This window comes from Typopeltis vanoorti, chromosome 15 (assembly GCF_054136105.1).
Source record: "Typopeltis vanoorti isolate ZY-2024b chromosome 15, IOZ_Tvanoo_1.0, whole genome shotgun sequence".
Classification (NCBI taxonomy): Eukaryota; Metazoa; Arthropoda; class Arachnida; order Uropygi; family Thelyphonidae; genus Typopeltis; species Typopeltis vanoorti.
Genome location: NC_143563.1, coordinates 116,297,479 through 116,316,041, shown reverse-complemented (window position 1 = coordinate 116,316,041; position 18,563 = coordinate 116,297,479). Strand labels below are relative to the sequence as shown.

Sequence of the window (18,563 nt, the reverse complement as noted above, 5' to 3'; positions counted from 1 at the left end):
TCTATATTCAAGTGGCCCTGTCATAAAGTTACTTGATGTGCGAGCTTTGTTTGTTTACATGTAGATAAAGGATGAAACCAAGAATATAATTTCTTGCCATCTTTAATTTATAGTATAACCAAGTGAAAAAAACTTTCAATGTTTTCATTGGTTGTGAAACAAAGCAAGTACATTGTTCCATCCAGGTGCCCATCAGATGAAATAAATGGCCTATGACAATTTGTTGCACTTATATCTGTTTTTGATTGTGAGAATCTCTGAGTATTATAATCTAATTTCATTATTTTAAAAGTTACTAATGATGGTGTTTTAAATTGCCATTAAGTAATCAGATTTTGTCTCAAAATCACCAGTGGCATTGTGCCTTTTGCATCCGATATGTTATTTTATTTTTAACAATTACACAATCATTCACAGCATAATAAATTCATGGTTGCTAGATGAAACTTGGGGAGGTTTTCTTTAGTTTTTTGGTTCATTCTTTTAGTAATGATCTTGGAAATGAATCCATTTCTTATTACCTAGATGATTTATAACCTTCTATATAGTTATTTCACGATTGAAACTAAATGCGCGTATTTTTCTAAGATTATGTATTTAGAAAAATATGCACATTTCTTAGCAATGTATATTATTATTGCATTTATTATTATTATTATTATTATTTTATTTATTTATTATTATTATTTTTTTTTTTCAGTCACCAACCCCTTCAGGTCATACCCCATACAGGACACCAAAAAGTGTACGCCGTTGCCAGAATATGTCTAGCAATAAGAAAATATTAGGAACTCCAGATTACTTAGCTCCTGAATTACTCCTTGTGAGAGAACATGGTAATAACTGGCTTGAAGAAAATTTATAATTAAAAGCAGATTGTTTTTTAAAAGTTGGATTATTTATTTGCTTTTACATAGTTAAAACAAATTAAGAAAAATATCTTGAGCTTAATTCACTCTTGTAAACAGTCTTTGGTGTTGGACATTATTGATCTCTGTTTACATTACAACACAAAAAATAATAAATCATATAAAATATTTATTAACAAGCTTATATTTTGCAAGGTTTCAAACCAGCATGATGGACAACTACTACTAATGGCAGTACAATTGAGTGTTTCATTTACTCATTGTAACAATGAGTAAATGAAACAATTCAGACTGTCATGGATGAAGTCCTAATTTGATGCACTGTAATGTTGTATAGGTAAAGTTACACTTGTTAGGTTGAAGTTGATCTTAAGATTACTGTCTCCTAAATTATTGGCAGATGAATGCTAGCCATAATTGTTGAGGTTAGAAGAGTGCTTCATAGTCATTATCAAATTGAAAAATAGTCTCTCTCTGATTTATAATAATTTCAATATAACACATTAGTTTTCTTTCATCCAATCCTGTGTGAAGAGGTGTCCAAAGCATGGTCTGCCAGTCATGACTTGCCATAATGGATGGCAAGTCATGACTGGATTTCAGTGAATGTATTTCTTAGGTTCTCCAAGGCAGATATTAAGAGATACTCCTGTCTGTACACACTTCAAAATGTGGTAGTGGATGGCGTTTGTCCTTAAGGATAGGAATTGGTGGTGGTTTGCTTTTGTGTGTTTGGGAAGGGGGGAGAATGCAGTGTTTTATCTATTTTATAGTGGCTGAAGCCATTATCCATAGAAGTGGGATGTTAAGTAGTTGAGCTCTGTAGGAAAGGCTGCATCACTAGAACAAGCAGCCGTGGATCTGAGTTACGTCACTGCCAAGATATGTCCAGCAGTAAGAAAATATTAGGAACTCCAGATTACTTAGCTCCTGAATTATACTTTAGTGGTTTATCTTCCAGTGTGTTAGCTTCTTATAAATAGAAAGTTAGAAAGTAAAGTGGCTAGTGTCTTATGAAAGGGCAGTTATTTGATTCTTTTTCTAATTTGAAGTATATTTTGGATGTTGGCTATTTAGGTGATTATTACAAAGGAATCCAACATTATTATTACAAGCTACTCCACAGAGTTTTAGACTCACCGAGGGAGGCCCTAAACATCATGCCAAACACTATCCAACATTTGTGCATTATGTATCATACTTTGCTTTTAATTCATTCATACTCATGGCACCCACACCAGACTCTGATACCCTATTCTACTTATCACTCTCTAAGCAAAAAATTTAGTTCTAACACTCTTGCTCATTTTCCAAGGATGGCCCTAGGTCTCCACCACCAGTCTTGTTCTGAAAAATTTCCTCTTTATTAATCTTGTAAAAACCCTTCAGTAATTTGTGTGTGTTAGAAATTGGTTGATAGGCAGAAAAGGGATGATATGATTGAGACATACAAAATGTCTCAATCATATCACCCCCTTTTCTGCCAATCAACCAATTTCTAACACACACATCTTCAACCTGTTCTCGTAAGGTTCATTCCATAGACCTGCTACCATCTTGGTTACTCGCCTCTAGATCCTCTTCACTTCTTCCTCATTACCAACAAACCAGATCTGCATGTAGTATTCAAGATGGGGTCTTATCAACGCTTAATAAAGAGGAATAATAACCTGCTTGTCTGCCCTTCAAAGTATTCTTCAGTAACCAAGTAATTCGATGAGCTTCTTTCGCCACTTTTGCTATGTGCCCTTTAAATCCCTATTGACCAACACTCCCAAATCTCTACCTTCATCAATTTCCTGGAATACATTTTCATCAATGTGGTATACAGCTGGTAATCTTTTCATCCCAAAATGCATAATCTTATGCTTTGCTACATTAAACTAATATCCATTCTTCTTTTCCCAGGCTGCCAGTCTATCGAAATCATTCTCCAAAATTTTACCACTATCTGTATTGACCATTGCTCTACCCAATTTTGCATCCTTGACAAACGACTGAACAGTTCCTCTCAGATCCTTTCCTATAACTTTAATGTACACATTAAACAGTAGCAGCCCAAGAACAGATCCCTGTGACATGCCACTAGTCACATCCTTCTTCTGAACTCAGCTCACGAATAAACTACTCTCTGATATTTCTTAATCAACCATCCTCTTATCCACCTCACTAACCCTGTATCCATCCCCATGTGCTGCAGTTTATTGATTAGAATTCCATGTGGTATCCTTTCAAAAGTTTTTGCAAGGATACCACATGGGTTTACAGTGATACTGCAGGACTAATATTATTAGTCCTGCAGTATCACTGTAAACCCATTACTTTTACCCAGCTCAGCTATCACTGTATTATAAAATTTATGCAAGTTACTGAGGCATGACTTACCCTTTACAAAACCATGTTGCCCCCATATAGTATTTAATTTCCAACTATCCATCCTTTATTTTGCTTTTGACCAACTTCTCCACTTCTTTGACAACAACTTCTGATATGCTGATCAGTCAGTAATTTGCTGTATCAGTCTTGGAGCCTCCTTCATGGAATGGGACTATTTTCTCCTCTTTCCACCCCCTTGGGATTAACCCAATGCTGAGACTTAGATTAAACAATGTTGTCAAGGGAACTGACAATTCCTAGCAGCTTCACATAAAACTCAAGCTGGTATGCTATCCAATCCCACATTAAGGTTCTGTAATATTTTATTCACCTCCATTTCATTTACTTTAGTGCCTATATAAGCATTTGCCTCTCTCTCTTTAGTTACTGCAATATCTCCACCTGGATGATACATACTATTGAAAAGTGTTCACTTAGCAATTCTACTATTTTGACTGATTCAGTTATTTCACTACCATCAGCATTTATTAAAATCATTCTGCCATAAACTTTCTTCCTTTTACTTGCAACATATCGAAAGAATTGTTTGGGATTATCTTTGGCTTGCACTGCTAATTTTCTTTCATACTCTGATTTTTGCCTTTCTTACCACACTGATTACCCTTCTGGCCTGTGCTTCATACTGCTGATGTGCTTGCTAGTCACCTTTCTCCTTGAATTTCCTCCACAATTTATTTTATTTTTTTTAGCTCTAGCTTAATGAAGATATTCATCCTTTTAACTGCCACTTGATTTACTCTCCTGACTCTAGGTATTCAGTCTGCCATTATTTCTTTAAAACACTCCTTTACCACTCCCCATGCACTATCAACATCCAGTCCTACCAGTTTCACATGCCATGGATGGCACTGATCCAAGCAATCTCCTAAGCTTGTCATACTTACTAGCCCTGTAATTTCACATATATCCCTTCTTAACTGAACATTTCACACTATAGCCATCTCAGCTCAATACCATATGATCACTCTCACCAGTTGGCATCAGTGTGGTCATATTGATTATAGTCAAATTCTCAGATGCAATTATTATTGTAAGTTTTTCCACTTGGTTATACTCTAAATTAAAGAAACTAAGAAATTATATTCTTCGTTTAATTCTTTATCAAGTGTAAGCAAACAGGTTTGTGCCAGAACTATTTTCAGGACTGGGGCAACTCACATAAAGATGCTAACGACTTCACATCACTTGCCTTAGTATCCCATAATGCAGAGCACATATCCTTACGGATATGTGTATAATGCTATGTATAATGCTATGCATTATGAGAAGGGTCACTACCCAGACCAGTTTCAACCTTTATTGAGGTCTCATCAGTGGAGCCAGACCAAGAGGTGATACTAAGGTTGAAGTAATGCAGAAGTCATAAACTTGTTTGTTTACACTTGTATAAAGAATTAAACCAAGAATATAATTTCTTGGTATCTTTAATTTATAGTATAACCAAGTGGAAAATCTTACAACAGCAATTCAAATCCTCTGTACACTCTGGTGTCCTGCACCAGGGAGAAAACATCACTATCAACAATAACATAGTCAATGAGACTTTTCTTATTTCTAGCCTCTTCTCTCCATGTGAATTTGTGCACATTTTTATGTTGGAACATGGTGTTAGTAATAACCAGTCCATGTCCTGAGCAGAAATCCAACAGATATTTGCCATTATTATTAGCTTTGCTCTTTTCTCCAAATTTTCCCAAAATATTTTTGTATGTCTCACAATCATTTCCTACTCTACTATTTAGATCCCCAACAAGGACCAACTTTTCCTTTTTCATTGTGTCAGTTGCTTTTTCTAAAGCCTCAAAAAATTCCTCCACTTCTACCTTAGTAGAGCCTTCTGTGGGACCATAGGCACAAATAAGTCTCATTGTCCAGTTCCCCATTCTCATATTTGCCCACATTACTCTACTTGACACTGACTGCCATTCAAGAAGATTAGCCTCGTATTTTGTGTTGAATACTATGGCTACTCCTTCTTTTCCTTGATTGTTATTGCCTGAATATAACATTTTGTATTTATTGCTCAGAAAGATCTCACCAGTTTTGGTCTTTTTTGTTTCAGTCACCCCTATTATGTCAATCTGGTACTTATCTAATTCCTCAGCTAACTCCATTTCTTTGCCATTCAGGCTTCTTACGTTGATAGTACCGATCTTTAACTCTGGTGATGTTGAGTTGGGGTTTGTTTTCAGATTTGTTCCAGTAGCTGACTTTTCGCTGTTCGCCCTGGTTCCCTGGCAAAAACAACGGGGGCCTTGTTTAACCAGGCGACGCCCCAGCCGGCATGGAATTTTGTCATGTTGTACCATCATTTTTTATTTTGGTTTAACCAATAAGAATACAATTTGGTCGGCTAAATCCCAAATTGCCAGCCCATCCTCGTTCGTTCAGTATCAAAGTAGATACCCAACAGGGTGCACCACGAGAAGGTGAGGATTGGACATTAGGTCAGAAGCCCTGGTCGGTTCTCCGCATTCCTTTAAAGGCTATGTGGAGGTCTCCTCTCAGTTATACAGCTTTGACCCTTAAGCACCCATATCTAATTCAGAGTATTTTAAAAATAAGGTGTGACACGTTTTGGCTACTCGTATATGAAAATATGACTTCTGCATTGTTTCAATCTTAGTATCTCGTCTGGGTCTGGCTCCCACTGATGAGACCTCAATAAAGGTTGAAACTGGCCTGGGTATTGACCTTTCCCATGATGCATAGCATCACATATGTCTGTAAGAATATGTGCTTTGCATTATGGGATAGTAAGTGATGTGAAGTCATTAGCTTCTTTATACGAGTTGCCCCCAGTCCTGAAAATAGTTCAGGCACAAACTTGTTCGCTTACACTTGGTTAAAGAATTAAATCAAGAATATAATTTCTTGGTATCTTTAATTTATCAAATGCAGTTACTAGATCTAGCACTTTCAAACCCCTGGTATATTCCACCTCATGTTGTCTCAGTTAATTTCTCCTTAGTAACTGCATAAATTCCATTTCCTTCCTCTCATGTGTCCTCTCCTCCTTCCAATCTTGTTCCCATAGTTGAAATCCAACGTGATAATTGTCTGCCCTCCACTCATTGAGCTTATTTGTTGATGCATGCATCCTATCCCCATCATCTTCTCCATTCTCTGGTCTGTAGAAGCATGCTGGCCTCTATCTCACACCAGATAGCCTCTAATTGCTATTTTCACTGGCCTACGGTTGAACTCTTTTTTTAATGTTGGCCATATACGATAGGTTGGCTGGGAAGACTGTTCCACAGTACAGCAGTAGCAGGGATGAAGGAGGAGGAAAAGAAACTTGTTCTGTGGATTTCGAGGTGTACTGTGAAGGGATGTTGGGAGGTGGCTGTACATGTTCCAATGGGTTTAGTACAGAGTGGGAGAATTATTGATATTGTTTCAGATAAGCATTTTCCATGAAAATATTTGTAGAATATACAAATTGCGGAGACTAAACATCTATATGAAAGTGGGGGAAGTGAGTCAGTAAGAGATGGATCATTTATCAGTCTAATTGCTCTCCTCTGTATTGAGTCAAGTATTTTGAGGGAGCTTTTAGGAGCTCCACTCCAAATGTGAGAACAGTATTCGATAGCTGGGCGAATTAGTGATTTGTAGAGAGGTGAAGTAATGTCTTGAGGGAAAGAGAAAACCTAGTTTTTTTGGAAGCTGAGGATGAAATGGTTGTGATGTGTTTATGCCAGAAGAGGCTTGATGTCAGGGTAATTCCAAGAAGAGAAATTTCATCTTTTTTGGGAATTTGAATGTTATCAAAAATAATACTGGGGGAAAATGGTTCTTTTTTTTTTTTGTGGGAAATAAGACAGAACTGGGTTTTACTAGCATTGAAGTTGACAAGGTTATCTGAGCCCCATCTTAGGATGTCTTGGAGGTCCGAATTAAGGGAAGTTGTGGGTGATGTTCTGTGGGTTGAAGTAAGTTGGTAGGGTAAGGTTTATCGAATGAAAGGGAGGAGTGCAACGTGCTGTCATCTGCAAAACTGTGTATTGAGTTGGAGGTCAACTGAAGTAGGTTGTTGATGTACAGAATGAAGAGGGTCGGTGAGAGAACTGAACATTGTGGGGACCACAGCATTAGTTGGATAGTGGGAGGATAGGGAGCCATCTACCATTACACATAGTGTGTGTCTAGACAGAAAGCTGGTAATCCATCTGCAGAAGTCCTGAGACAGTCCAAATGATGGAAGTTTGCTTAGTAAGCCTTTGTGCCAGACGTGGTCAAAGGCTTTAGAGATATCCAGTGCAACTACTTGGGATTCGCCAAATTTTTCCATGGCATATGTCCAGAGATGGGTGATATACAAGAGCAGGTCACCTGTTGGTCAGCATCGACGGAATCCGTATTGGTGGTCGCTTAATAGCTGGGTACCTTCAAGGTAGAGTAGGAGTTGAGAATTGATGGTTTTCTCCATCACTTTAGATAGGATTGAGGTGAGTGAGTTAGGGCAGTAGTTAGATGTCAGCCATTTGTCACCCTTTTTGGGAATGGGTTGAATATTAGCCAATTTTGAGACTTTGGGATATACCAGTGGAGTAAGAGAGTGTGTACAGACGGCATAGGATAGGAGTCAGTTCTTCTGCACAGACCTTCAGAACTGGAGAAATGCCATCAGGGTCAGGATTTTTTTTGTGTCTAATTTTGACAACAGGTTTATGATCTCTTTCTGGCAAAAGGATACAGGAGGCATTGTATGTTGGGCAGTTGGAATGACTGGGGGCATTTGCCATTAGCAGTTATGCATGCATTGGAGGCAAAGTGTGAAGCTAGGAGATTAGTTTTTTCTGTGGGTGATTTTGCAATTGAGCCATCTGGGTATGATAGGGGTGGGAGTAGTGTAGGGCAAACGTTGTGACCAATTACTCTGGCAAGAGAAGAGACCAAATAGCATGGCTGCCACTAGGACAGGCTGCAAGTTTCCTGCTTTTTGCCCGTTCAAATTCTGTTTTGGAATCATTGATCATTTTTTTGCATCTGTTTTGGGCTTCAGCATAGGCACTGAAGGAGGATGGAGTTCTTAATTTGAGCTAGTTGTGGTATGCCTGATTTTTTCATTTGTACAGTCTTGGCACATCTTTTGGAGAACCAGGGTTTGGATAGGTGACAGCAGTTCAGAGTGGTGTGGGGAATGTATGTTATCATGCCAGTGAGGATTACTTTGGTGATGTGCTCGGTGCATATGTTTGGATTGGAAGACTGCAAACAATAGTCCAACCATGGGAAGGAAGCATAGTAGTGTCGTAGGCTGTCCAATTTGGCACTGTTATAATGCCAAACTACTCTTGTGCTGGTGTTACTGTGTAAGCGTTGTTGCATGAGGCTGGAGATGAGCACTAGGTTATGGTCAGAATTACCCAGGGGGCTCACTATATTCACTATATATTTGGAAGAGTCATTGGTAAGGAAGATATCTAGGGCATTTGTTGAGTGATTTGGGTTATCTGGTATTCTGGTCGGCTGTAGTTGCAGTTCATCAGCTATTATCAATAGCACTCCTTCCCTTATTCTTTTTTCTCTTATCTTCCCTGAACACACTATATCCTTCATATTCTATCCTACTGACTATATGAATGGCATATCTATATATAAATGGCAAACACATCATTTATATAGTGTAATGAGATTAAAGGTTTGAAAGTAGCTGTTCAGTAGAGGGAGGAATCTATTGCCATGCTATTTGTTTGTAGATTTTCTTTGCCAAGTAAAGTAATCTGAATGCATAGTAAATGAGAATAATTCAAAAATATAAAAAGGGAAGGAATGTTTGATTTTATTAAATGAAGAGTATCTGTTAGTGGTATACTTAAATAAATAAGGTGATGTGAAAACAAACTGTTATGTTTGATTTTATATATATAAGTAGAGGAGCCTGCGGTTTAACTAACTATTGGGCAAGTTTTGTAAGTGGGACTGTGTATATATCAACTATAGGATGTAGAGTGGAATTGGATTTCAAAAGCCACATATAAATATCGTATGTGTTTGATGGTGCAACATGAATGGGTTTTAAGTTAGTAATGATTTCTTTAGATTAAAAAGTAACTTTTTTCAATAATAGTCGAGTCTCAATCTATAATTTCATTAGTAGAATTGTCATCTAGAAGATTCTGTTTTTTGTTGTTGTAGTGATTAAGATGAGAGATCTGGCAGAGGTAGTCGACAATGACCTGAAATTCAGGGGCCGCATTATGCAAGTTGTGAAGACATCACACCGGATAATGGCAATGATGCAGAAGAACCCTAACATGCAGAAATAAAGAGGAGGTTATGATTACATTGTACAGGCCTCATATGGATTATTGTGCACAGATTTGGTACCAAATTTTCCTGGTGATGAGAATATATATTTGAAAGGGTCTAGAGAAGATTCACAGAGGTGTTGAGTGGTCTTTGGAATGTATAATACAAGGACAGATTGAGAAAATGTAAATCACAAAGCCTCATTAATAGGAGGAGGAAGAGGCAGGGATATGATTGAGACATATAAGCTAGTTAGGGGTTGTTATCAGGTTGACATGGAAGAGAATTTTCATAGAATGGGAGAGGGAGATAGAATGAGAGGCCACCCCTGGAAACTGGATAAGGAGGGCATTGCTTGAGTGTGTTGTGAATGTAGACACATTGAATCAGTTTAAGGCAGTTGGATGAGCTGTGTGTGTGTGATAGTGTGTACATCCATGATGAGTCTCTGACTCCACAGAGATCAGATGTGAATAATAATTAATAAAGACAATGTGTAACCTTTATCAGCTTTTGTTATCACGATTTTTTTTTATTCTTATATAACTTTTTAAAGGCTAGTTTTCTTTCTTTAATTTTATTTTGATTTGCTGGTTTAGATTTTGTCATGATATTAGCTGTAGGCAAGTTTTGTGAGTGGGACTCTGTATATCAACTGTTGGATGTAGGGGGGGGGGATCGGATTTCAGAAGCCACATTCTTGGCATAAGTAAATTGGCTGTTGAAAGAGGAAGATTGTAGATCCAATATTCTATCTTCATCATAATTTCTAGTCTGTGTGTTGTTTTGGTGTAATAGCAAAGTTATGACCTGAACTGAGAGTACATAAAAGTTAATTTAATCACTTAAGCTACTTCCATTATAGGCAATGTTCTATATGTTCATGATTTCACTATTTACTCTCACCCTTGTAACATGTGGGTAATTGAAAGAAAGACATTCAACAATCAATTGATCATGTCGCTTCATGAACTCTTAGTAATGGATTGAGGTTTTCAGTAGAAAAATGTCTGTGTATACATCTGCAGAAAATGCACTCAAAGAATTAGACAAAGTATTATTCCGGTAGCAGCAGCAGAAGCCAAGTTCTTAGGGCTCATCTCTGACAGAAAGCTCACATTTCTTGCATACATTCATCAACTTAGGGAAAGTGCAAAAGAGCATTCAATCTCCTGTGCACCTCTATCCTCTACTGAATAGGGTTTGAATCAATCTTCTTTGCTTCACCGTTTGTGCACTTGTATATTCAAAGCTGGATTGTAGGTCTCAAGTCTATGGTTCTGCAGAGCTGAGTAGCCTGTGATGGGTGAATCCTATCCATCATCAGGGATTATGGATAGCTACTGGTGCTTTCTGTACATTGCCCATTTAGAGTTTTTATGTTGAGGGTGACAATCGGAAATAAAGTCTCTTCCAGAGCATTCTGCAATGGACTAGTATCTTTTCTCGGCTTTGGGAGGCTCAATATCCTATGAATTCTGCCAATGTTCTTTTGGTATGTGTGTTAAAGAGATTATGTAAACTATTGGCATGAATCTTGACAACATTACCTGCATCGAACATAAGAGCTTTCCCCCATGCTACATTTGCACTCCATCATTCAACCTCTCATTGTGTCAACTAAGGAGGTCTGACACTCCATTGTCTGTCTACACAGAGTTAGCTTTGCATTAGAAACATCCACCTAATAATGTGTTGGTCTGCCTCTCTGTGCAATCATGACTTGTAGATGCCGCAATCATGACTTGTAGATGCCTAGGAACAGGTTCCACATGGCATTGCACATTCTCCTTGCATAACTCAACCCATGTTCACTGCAGCAACTCTGTCAGTTCATGCTAATTCCACAGAGGAGGATCAGTTGTTCTCACATTACATTCTAGCATATCCCACAATGTTCAATTGGGTTACAGTCATGGGAGTTTGGGGACAAAGGCAATGGGGTGTATTCATTATTGTGTTCCTTACCATTCAGATATGGATGGAGATGGTCGGCTAAAAGATCTCTGTAGTAGCGTTCACCATTAAGTGTTATTGGGATGATAACCAACGGACCTAGGGTGTGCTAGGAAAAAGTTCCCCAGACCAGCACCTCCACCAGCCTCTTGAACCCCAACTGTGCAAGCAGGAGATAGGGCTTTGTGCTGTTTAAGCCAAATGTGAACCAGGCCATCAGCATGGTGCAGCAGGAAATGGGACTCATCACTCCAGATTGCCTCTACCATCTGTCGAGGGTCCATTGTCAATGTTCCTTGTCTCATGCAAGCCATTGTTTGCAATACCTGGCCATCATCATGAGTATCCTTATTGTTCTTTGGCTGTGGAACCACAGGCAAAGCAAAGTACAGTACATGGTGCATGTGGAAATGGATTGAGCTGCCCAGCTGTTGTACTGGTGGGTGAGCTTGCATGTCATTGCTGAGATACCAGGTGAAACACCCGACACTCACCTCTAGGATCAATCATGCATGACTGACCAATGTGAGTCCTAATGGATGTCTGTTCATGGTTAATCCAGTCCTGGTACACCCTTGCTACATTAGTGTGGGAGCAACAGCTGTTAACAAAATACTGGCACCTGCCCTCTGGGCCCCAACTATTTGCCTGCAGTCAATTTAGCTTACATCACCATTACTGGCAAACATTTACTGATTATTTACAGGGGATAGGTGTGCCCATTTATCGTAGCTGTATGTGACATTGATATCATGTGGTACTTTGTTATTGCAGCGAATATGTAAATCGGAGGTGGGGGTTCTAATGGAAAGCTAACTAAGTGTATATGTAGTTATTTAATGTGTACACAGTAGAAGAGATTTCCTTCCTATCTATATTGATTGTTCAAGAACTTAGACCTCTACTGGTTGTGTTGCTGTCTTTTCTGACTTTATCATATCCATTCAGATTCCACTCAACTGCAGCAATATGTAGCAGAATTGCATACAATTCAGCTTGTGAAAATAAAAGAAAACTGCTCAAAAATGTATAATTTATACAGATTCATTGAGTTCTTTACAAGCCGTCTCATTTCCTGTGTATAATCCACATCGGTGATTTTTCAAGGTTCTACTGCTATTATACAAATTGAAGGTCCTTAATTAATTTTTATATTCAGCTGTGTTGGATTCCCAGTCACATTGGGATTAAGGGAAATGAGACTGCAGATCCAGCTGCTAGATCAGCTTATACATTTTCCAGTACTATTTTGTCAGTCCCATATACAGACTGTTCATAAAATCAAAGCTGATAATCCAATGGCAGGAAGCACTGACAAATAAATTGCAGGAGATTCCTGAAATTAAGCATTGTCAGTCAATTCAGTGGAGAAACAGAAGAGAGAAAGTTTTCTCTAGACTCTGCACACAGGTCACAGTCACTTGGAGAAACAGAAGAGAGAAAGTTTTCTCTAGACTCTGCACACAGGTCACAGTCATCTTACACATTCTTATTTACTGAGGGCTGATGACCCACCTATGTGTACCACATCTCACCCTTTGTTACATTCTGGTAGAGAGCTAGCAATTTGCTTAAGAAAGCGATAACGTTTTTACTACACCAGCTAAGCTATATGTACTATTATCTTCTCATACTCCAATAATTTGCATGAAGTTTTAACTTCTTAAAAATAATTGATTTATACAAACACATTTGATTATAAATTCTATTTATATGTAGTACTCTTTGCATTACTAAATTTTTTTTAAATTTGCTGTTTATACATAACATATTATTTACTATTTTATCTGTTTATTATTGCCTTGAGTACAGTTGTAACCTTTGGTTAGGCACTGTATGGCCTTTGCCATCCTTGCATCAATAAACTATAAACTCCTAACCAACCAACTACCGAACACTGGCAGTTTCTTCCATAAATGCCTGTGATGATAAATTTATAACCATACAATCTTGGCAAAGTTGTGGTAGGTGCATAAACCATTGTTGGTGGATTTCAAATTTTATCAAATGCATGCTTTTTTCCTCTTCTAAATTTTTTTGTCACAATTTCGGAGATCTGATGTTCATTGATTTAGATGTTGCAGACTACATTTAGGGTTTTAATACATGAGTTATTCATGTAGAGAGGCAATAGTTTTGATTTATGTTAGTAATCTCTGTGCAAGTAGCAATAATTTTTACATAAAAGAGTATTAAACTTGCCTGTCAATAAATATATAATGCTCTTTGACCCAATAGAACTTTTCTTGAGTTCTAGGAAAGCAGGAATGTATTGGTATTCCAGCATTGTTGTAGAAAGGCTAAAATGACTAAGTTGCCATGGAAGATCATGAACCTTATAAACAGGCTTAGGTATCAGATGCTGTTCATCTCTTTTTCATAGCATTACAACACAAAAATTTGAATTCTTCAAATTTACTATACATGCACTTTATTTGGCTAGGAAAAATCTACAAATTAATGATACTGCACTGAGTTCCCTTCACCTCTTCTTTGGCATATTTCTACTTGAGCATTTTGAGAATAAAGCAGTTGGTGCAGCAAGTTTCAAACCTTTAATCTGGCTGTACTATGTAGATGATGTATTTGCCAGCTTCATGAGCAAGACATGGATTTCTTTGTAACTCACCTAAATAGCCAACATCCTAAAATACACTTCACACTAGAAAAAGAATCAAATCACCATCTGCCCTTTCTTGACAATCTAGTCATGCATCTTTTAGACAGTTCCAATTTCTTGGCACATCCCCCAGGATCAAGTAAAAAATTCCACAAATTATAATCATAAAAGTGATTGATATCTGGAACCTTACACTCTCGACGTTTATCTTAAAATTTTGTGGGTTGGCCTGTTTTGGCCCACGGCAGGGTAGCCATAGAACACGTGTTTTAATCTATCAATAAAACAATAAAAGATGAACCAAAAACAACCTGTTTTTGGTTCATCTTTTTCTGATTTGGGGAAAAAATGTTCATTATTGTTGTGAACAGCGACCAGTTCGTTTGCCCTCTGTGTCTAGTGAGTCACTGAGTGAAGTGTGAATTGTAAATTTATAGTGAAACAAATTTCTACTTGAACGTAATTTATATTATTATATTATATTATATATATATTATATATATATTATATTACTTGTTAGTTTTATGATTTTTTTTGTTTTAGACTGAAATAATTTAATTGTAAGTGGAGGTTTCTGTGGTTTAGAAGTTCATAAGGCATATTCCGGTAATTGGACCACTTTTTTTTTTATTAAGCTAAAAGCACAATAAAGAAATAAAACCCGAGAAGTTTCGTAAGTCGTTTGCCTTATATCTTCAGGGGTAAAAGGTAACTGAAAGTAAAAACAACAAAAAAGAGAAATTAATAGTTCATACTATACAGTTGTAGCCGTCTGACTATTTATAAAATTAAAAAATACAGATTCAAAGCAGTGCTAAGTTTAAACAATGCTGGATGATGCCACGTTCTGCTGTTCACGATCATAATGTCCGGGATCTGACTGAGGTATATTTTTTATCAAAGCTGACCAAACTTGGTGTAGAATTAAGCCTTGGTTTTTATTGCATTGTGTTGGAATTCTAAGCATGTTTGCAGCTTCTTTAAATTTCCTTATGTAACAGTTTTTTTCTATATAAGACATGTTTGTTTTCTGCCAGAGTACATTGTGGCCGGTGGAAGTGGTATGGAAAGCTAGACCTGATTTGTGTTCTCTTCTGTTTTGTACATCCTTTTGGGGTTCGTTTATGCGTATTTCCCCAGATCTTCCTGTCTGTCCTACGTAGCAGATGCTGCAAGAACATTAAATTTTATAAACACCTGGTTTTTTTAAAGGATGATGTGGAGGTTTCGGGGGATATAGAGATCTTGAATTTTTTCCAGTCGCAGAAAGGCTACTTTGATGTTATGTTTGTTTAGTAATTTAGCCATCTTGTCTGCAACATTCTTGATATATGGAAGCATGATAGCATTTTTTAAATCTTGTTTCTGTGGGATGCTTGTAGGACATGGGTGTCAAACCCGCTGGCTGCATGCGGCCTACGACGAATATTTTTACCACGGCTACATATAGCCGTGTTGCGTGCATTTCCTTTACATGCAGGCGAACCATTTCCCCCACTATTTCTACCAGCCGATTATATACCTACTATCACGTGCCAGTACCTCGTCCACGTCTAGTCGTCAGTCTTGTTTGAACTGACTTGTTTGGTGTGCGTAACAGGAAATATTTCGCTTTCGGTGAACAAAAAAAAATAAGTTTATTTACATTACTCTTATTAATTTGTGCAGTTATTTAGCGTCTGGTAAGTTGATGTTCAAGAAAAAATATCAGTTTTTATTAAAATATTCAGCATGTCTCTATCGAAACCAAGTGTTAGTAATAAACGAAAAATTGCTGACGAACATCGAAATTTCCAAGAAAAGTGGGAATTGGAGTATTTTTGCTGTGAAGTAAAAAATAAAATAATCTGCTTAATTTGTAATAACGTTATCAGTGTACCAAAGCATTAATCGTCACTATGAACAACATAAATCAAAATATGATAATTACGAGGGATTAATGAGACAAGAAAAGTTGAAAGAGCTCAAGTCGGGACTGAAAAAACAACAGTTCATGTTCACTAAAGTATCACCAGAAAGTGAAGCGGTGGTACATGCAAGCTACATCTTGTCGGAGTTGATAGCTAAATACTTAAAACCTTTTCCTGAAGGTGATTTTATTAAGGAATGTCTAATTAAAGCTGCAGAAATTATTTGTCCTGAAAATATGAAGGCTTTTCAAACAATCTCTTTGTCTCGAAATACAGTTGCGGAAAGAATTACTGATTTGGCTGACAATTTAGGTGTTCAGATCAAAGCAAAATCATCTAGTTTTGAAGCTTTTTCCATTGCCTGTGACGACAGTATGGACATTGAGGGCGTAGCTCAATTAGCTGTGTTTCTTCGTGCTTGCGACACAGATTTCAACATTTTTGAGGAATTATTGGAACTAGTACCAATGCATAACACTAGTACAGGACAAGATATATTTAATTGTGTTTTTGAACTTCTGCAAAAATACAATCTGCCTCTGTCAAAATTAACTTCTGTAGCTACAGATGGAGCTCCTTCTATGACCGGAAAAAACAATGGTTTCGTGGCATTACTGCAAAAAATAACAAAATAAAATTTATGACGGATCCAAGATTCATCATATGCATTGTATTATACATCAAGAAGTATTATGCGCGAAAGTAATAAACATGAAAATGTGTTGACATCTGTCAAAAAATTCATTAATTTCATAAAATCTCGAGGCTTAAATCAGCGACAGTTCTCTGTTTCTTAAGTGAATTAGACAGCGAATATTCTGGTTTGTCCTACTATACCGAGGTACGTTGGCTATCCTGCTCCAAGATTCTTAAACAATTCTGGGACTTGAAAGAAGAAATATGTCAGTTCTTAATATCTAAAAATCAAGACACAAGCCTGTTTTTTGACACAGTGTGGTTGCAAGATTTATCCTTCATGGTTGATATAACAAAACACTTATATGATTGAAATTTAAAACTGCAAGGAAAAGATCAGATCATTACGAACATGTGTGACCAAGTTAAGGCATTCAAATGTAAACTAGTTCTTTGGGAAAAGCAGTTGAAAAATGAAGATTTAACGCACTTTCTGACATGTAACATGAACAAATCAATTAAGTTACTTAAATATAAAGAGCAAACAGGCTTCATTTCGGCGATATATAAACATTGTTTAAATTAAGGGGATATTATATCCCACATTGTTTTAAAACCGAATAAGAAACTCAGATTGGAATCAGAGAGTTTCATGCCGAATATAGTATAAAAAAACTATAAAAGTATTGCCGTAGTGACCTCTCACCATAATGTAATAACAGCATACATTTCCTAGGAAATGTGTTTTTACATTATGGAAAACACCTAAGAATAGCGATCAGAACTTTACCCATCTTTGCAACGAGTTGCCCGTGTTTGTACTACATTGTAGGACTACTTGCAGTAGCTCACGCTAGTATTCACCAATACTTTTATAGTTTTACTAGTAATAGTGCAGATATGGTAGCTCTTCAGGAGCCACATACTCAAAGAGGCTGCATGTTGGGGAGGTGTAGCCTATCTGTCAACTTATACAGAAATGGGTTGACAGATAAGCTATACTTTTCAATGAACATTATGAGTAGTTTACTAAAGCAAAGTTATTTCTGAGTAATTCACTCATATTTTATAATACTGTGGCTGAGTTGTATAAAGGAAATAAATACACCACTATGATACTGTTGGACACTTTAGAACTCCTTGGATATACTAAATTAAATTTTAGTTATATATCAGATATACCAATTTTACATTATTTATTTATGTATAAATATTTGTTTGATTTCTTTTACCTTTTGACTTGGCACATTATAGCCTCAGATGTTGATGTGCCATAAAAAATCAAAACATAAATGCATCGACTAAAGAATGTCAAAATGTCAGAAACTTCACATGAAAAAAGACAAATTTCTCCAACAGTGAAAAATGTCTCTGGCTGCAACCAAGAAAAATCCATGTAATAGTATATTTATTATAGCAGCTTACGGAATATGAGGGTGGTCTGAAAAGTTCTCGGCCTAAGAATGGAAAAACAAATTTATAATTTCAAAATTATTTTTATTTTTCAACATAATCTCCCTTAAGACATACATTTATTCCAGTGATGCTCTGGCACCATTATCCTGTCCTTTAGTGGTTCTCATTAAGATGTGCAAAATACCCCTCTACAGCTGCAATCACCTCTTGATTTGAAGAAAAATGTTGACCAGCGAGGAAGATTTTTAGTTTTGGGAAAAGATAGAAGTCAGAGGGAGCAAAATCTGGGGAATAGAGTGGATGTTCCAACAATTTATAGTGCAGATCCGTTAATTTTTCCCATTGCCTTTGTGGGCAGGTGCATTGTCCTAATGAAAGATGATTTTTTTCTTCTGCAAACTGGGCATTTTCTCACGAATTTTTTCGTCTAGTCTGGTTAAAAGATCGGAATAATATTCTCTGGTTAACGTTTTACCCCTTTCAAGATAATTAATAAACAAA

At 37.0% G+C, this 18,563-nt stretch overlaps 1 protein-coding gene across 7 annotated transcripts in view; it reads left to right on the top strand.

Annotated features, from left to right (window-relative positions):
- Window positions 1–18,563, top strand: part of gwl (serine/threonine-protein kinase greatwall) — a 524,263-nt gene that overhangs the window by 261,621 nt on the left and 244,079 nt on the right. For all 7 annotated transcript variants that reach the window (XR_016549465.1, XR_016549466.1, XR_016549463.1 and 4 more), the window contains exon 10: window positions 701–836. Coding sequence is in view for 3 of the 7 variants with exons in the window: in XM_090404739.1 (XP_090260865.1) it covers window positions 701–836 (136 nt within the window). In the remaining 4 variants the exon portion in view is untranslated. The remainder of the gene's footprint in view (window positions 1–700; window positions 837–18,563) is intronic.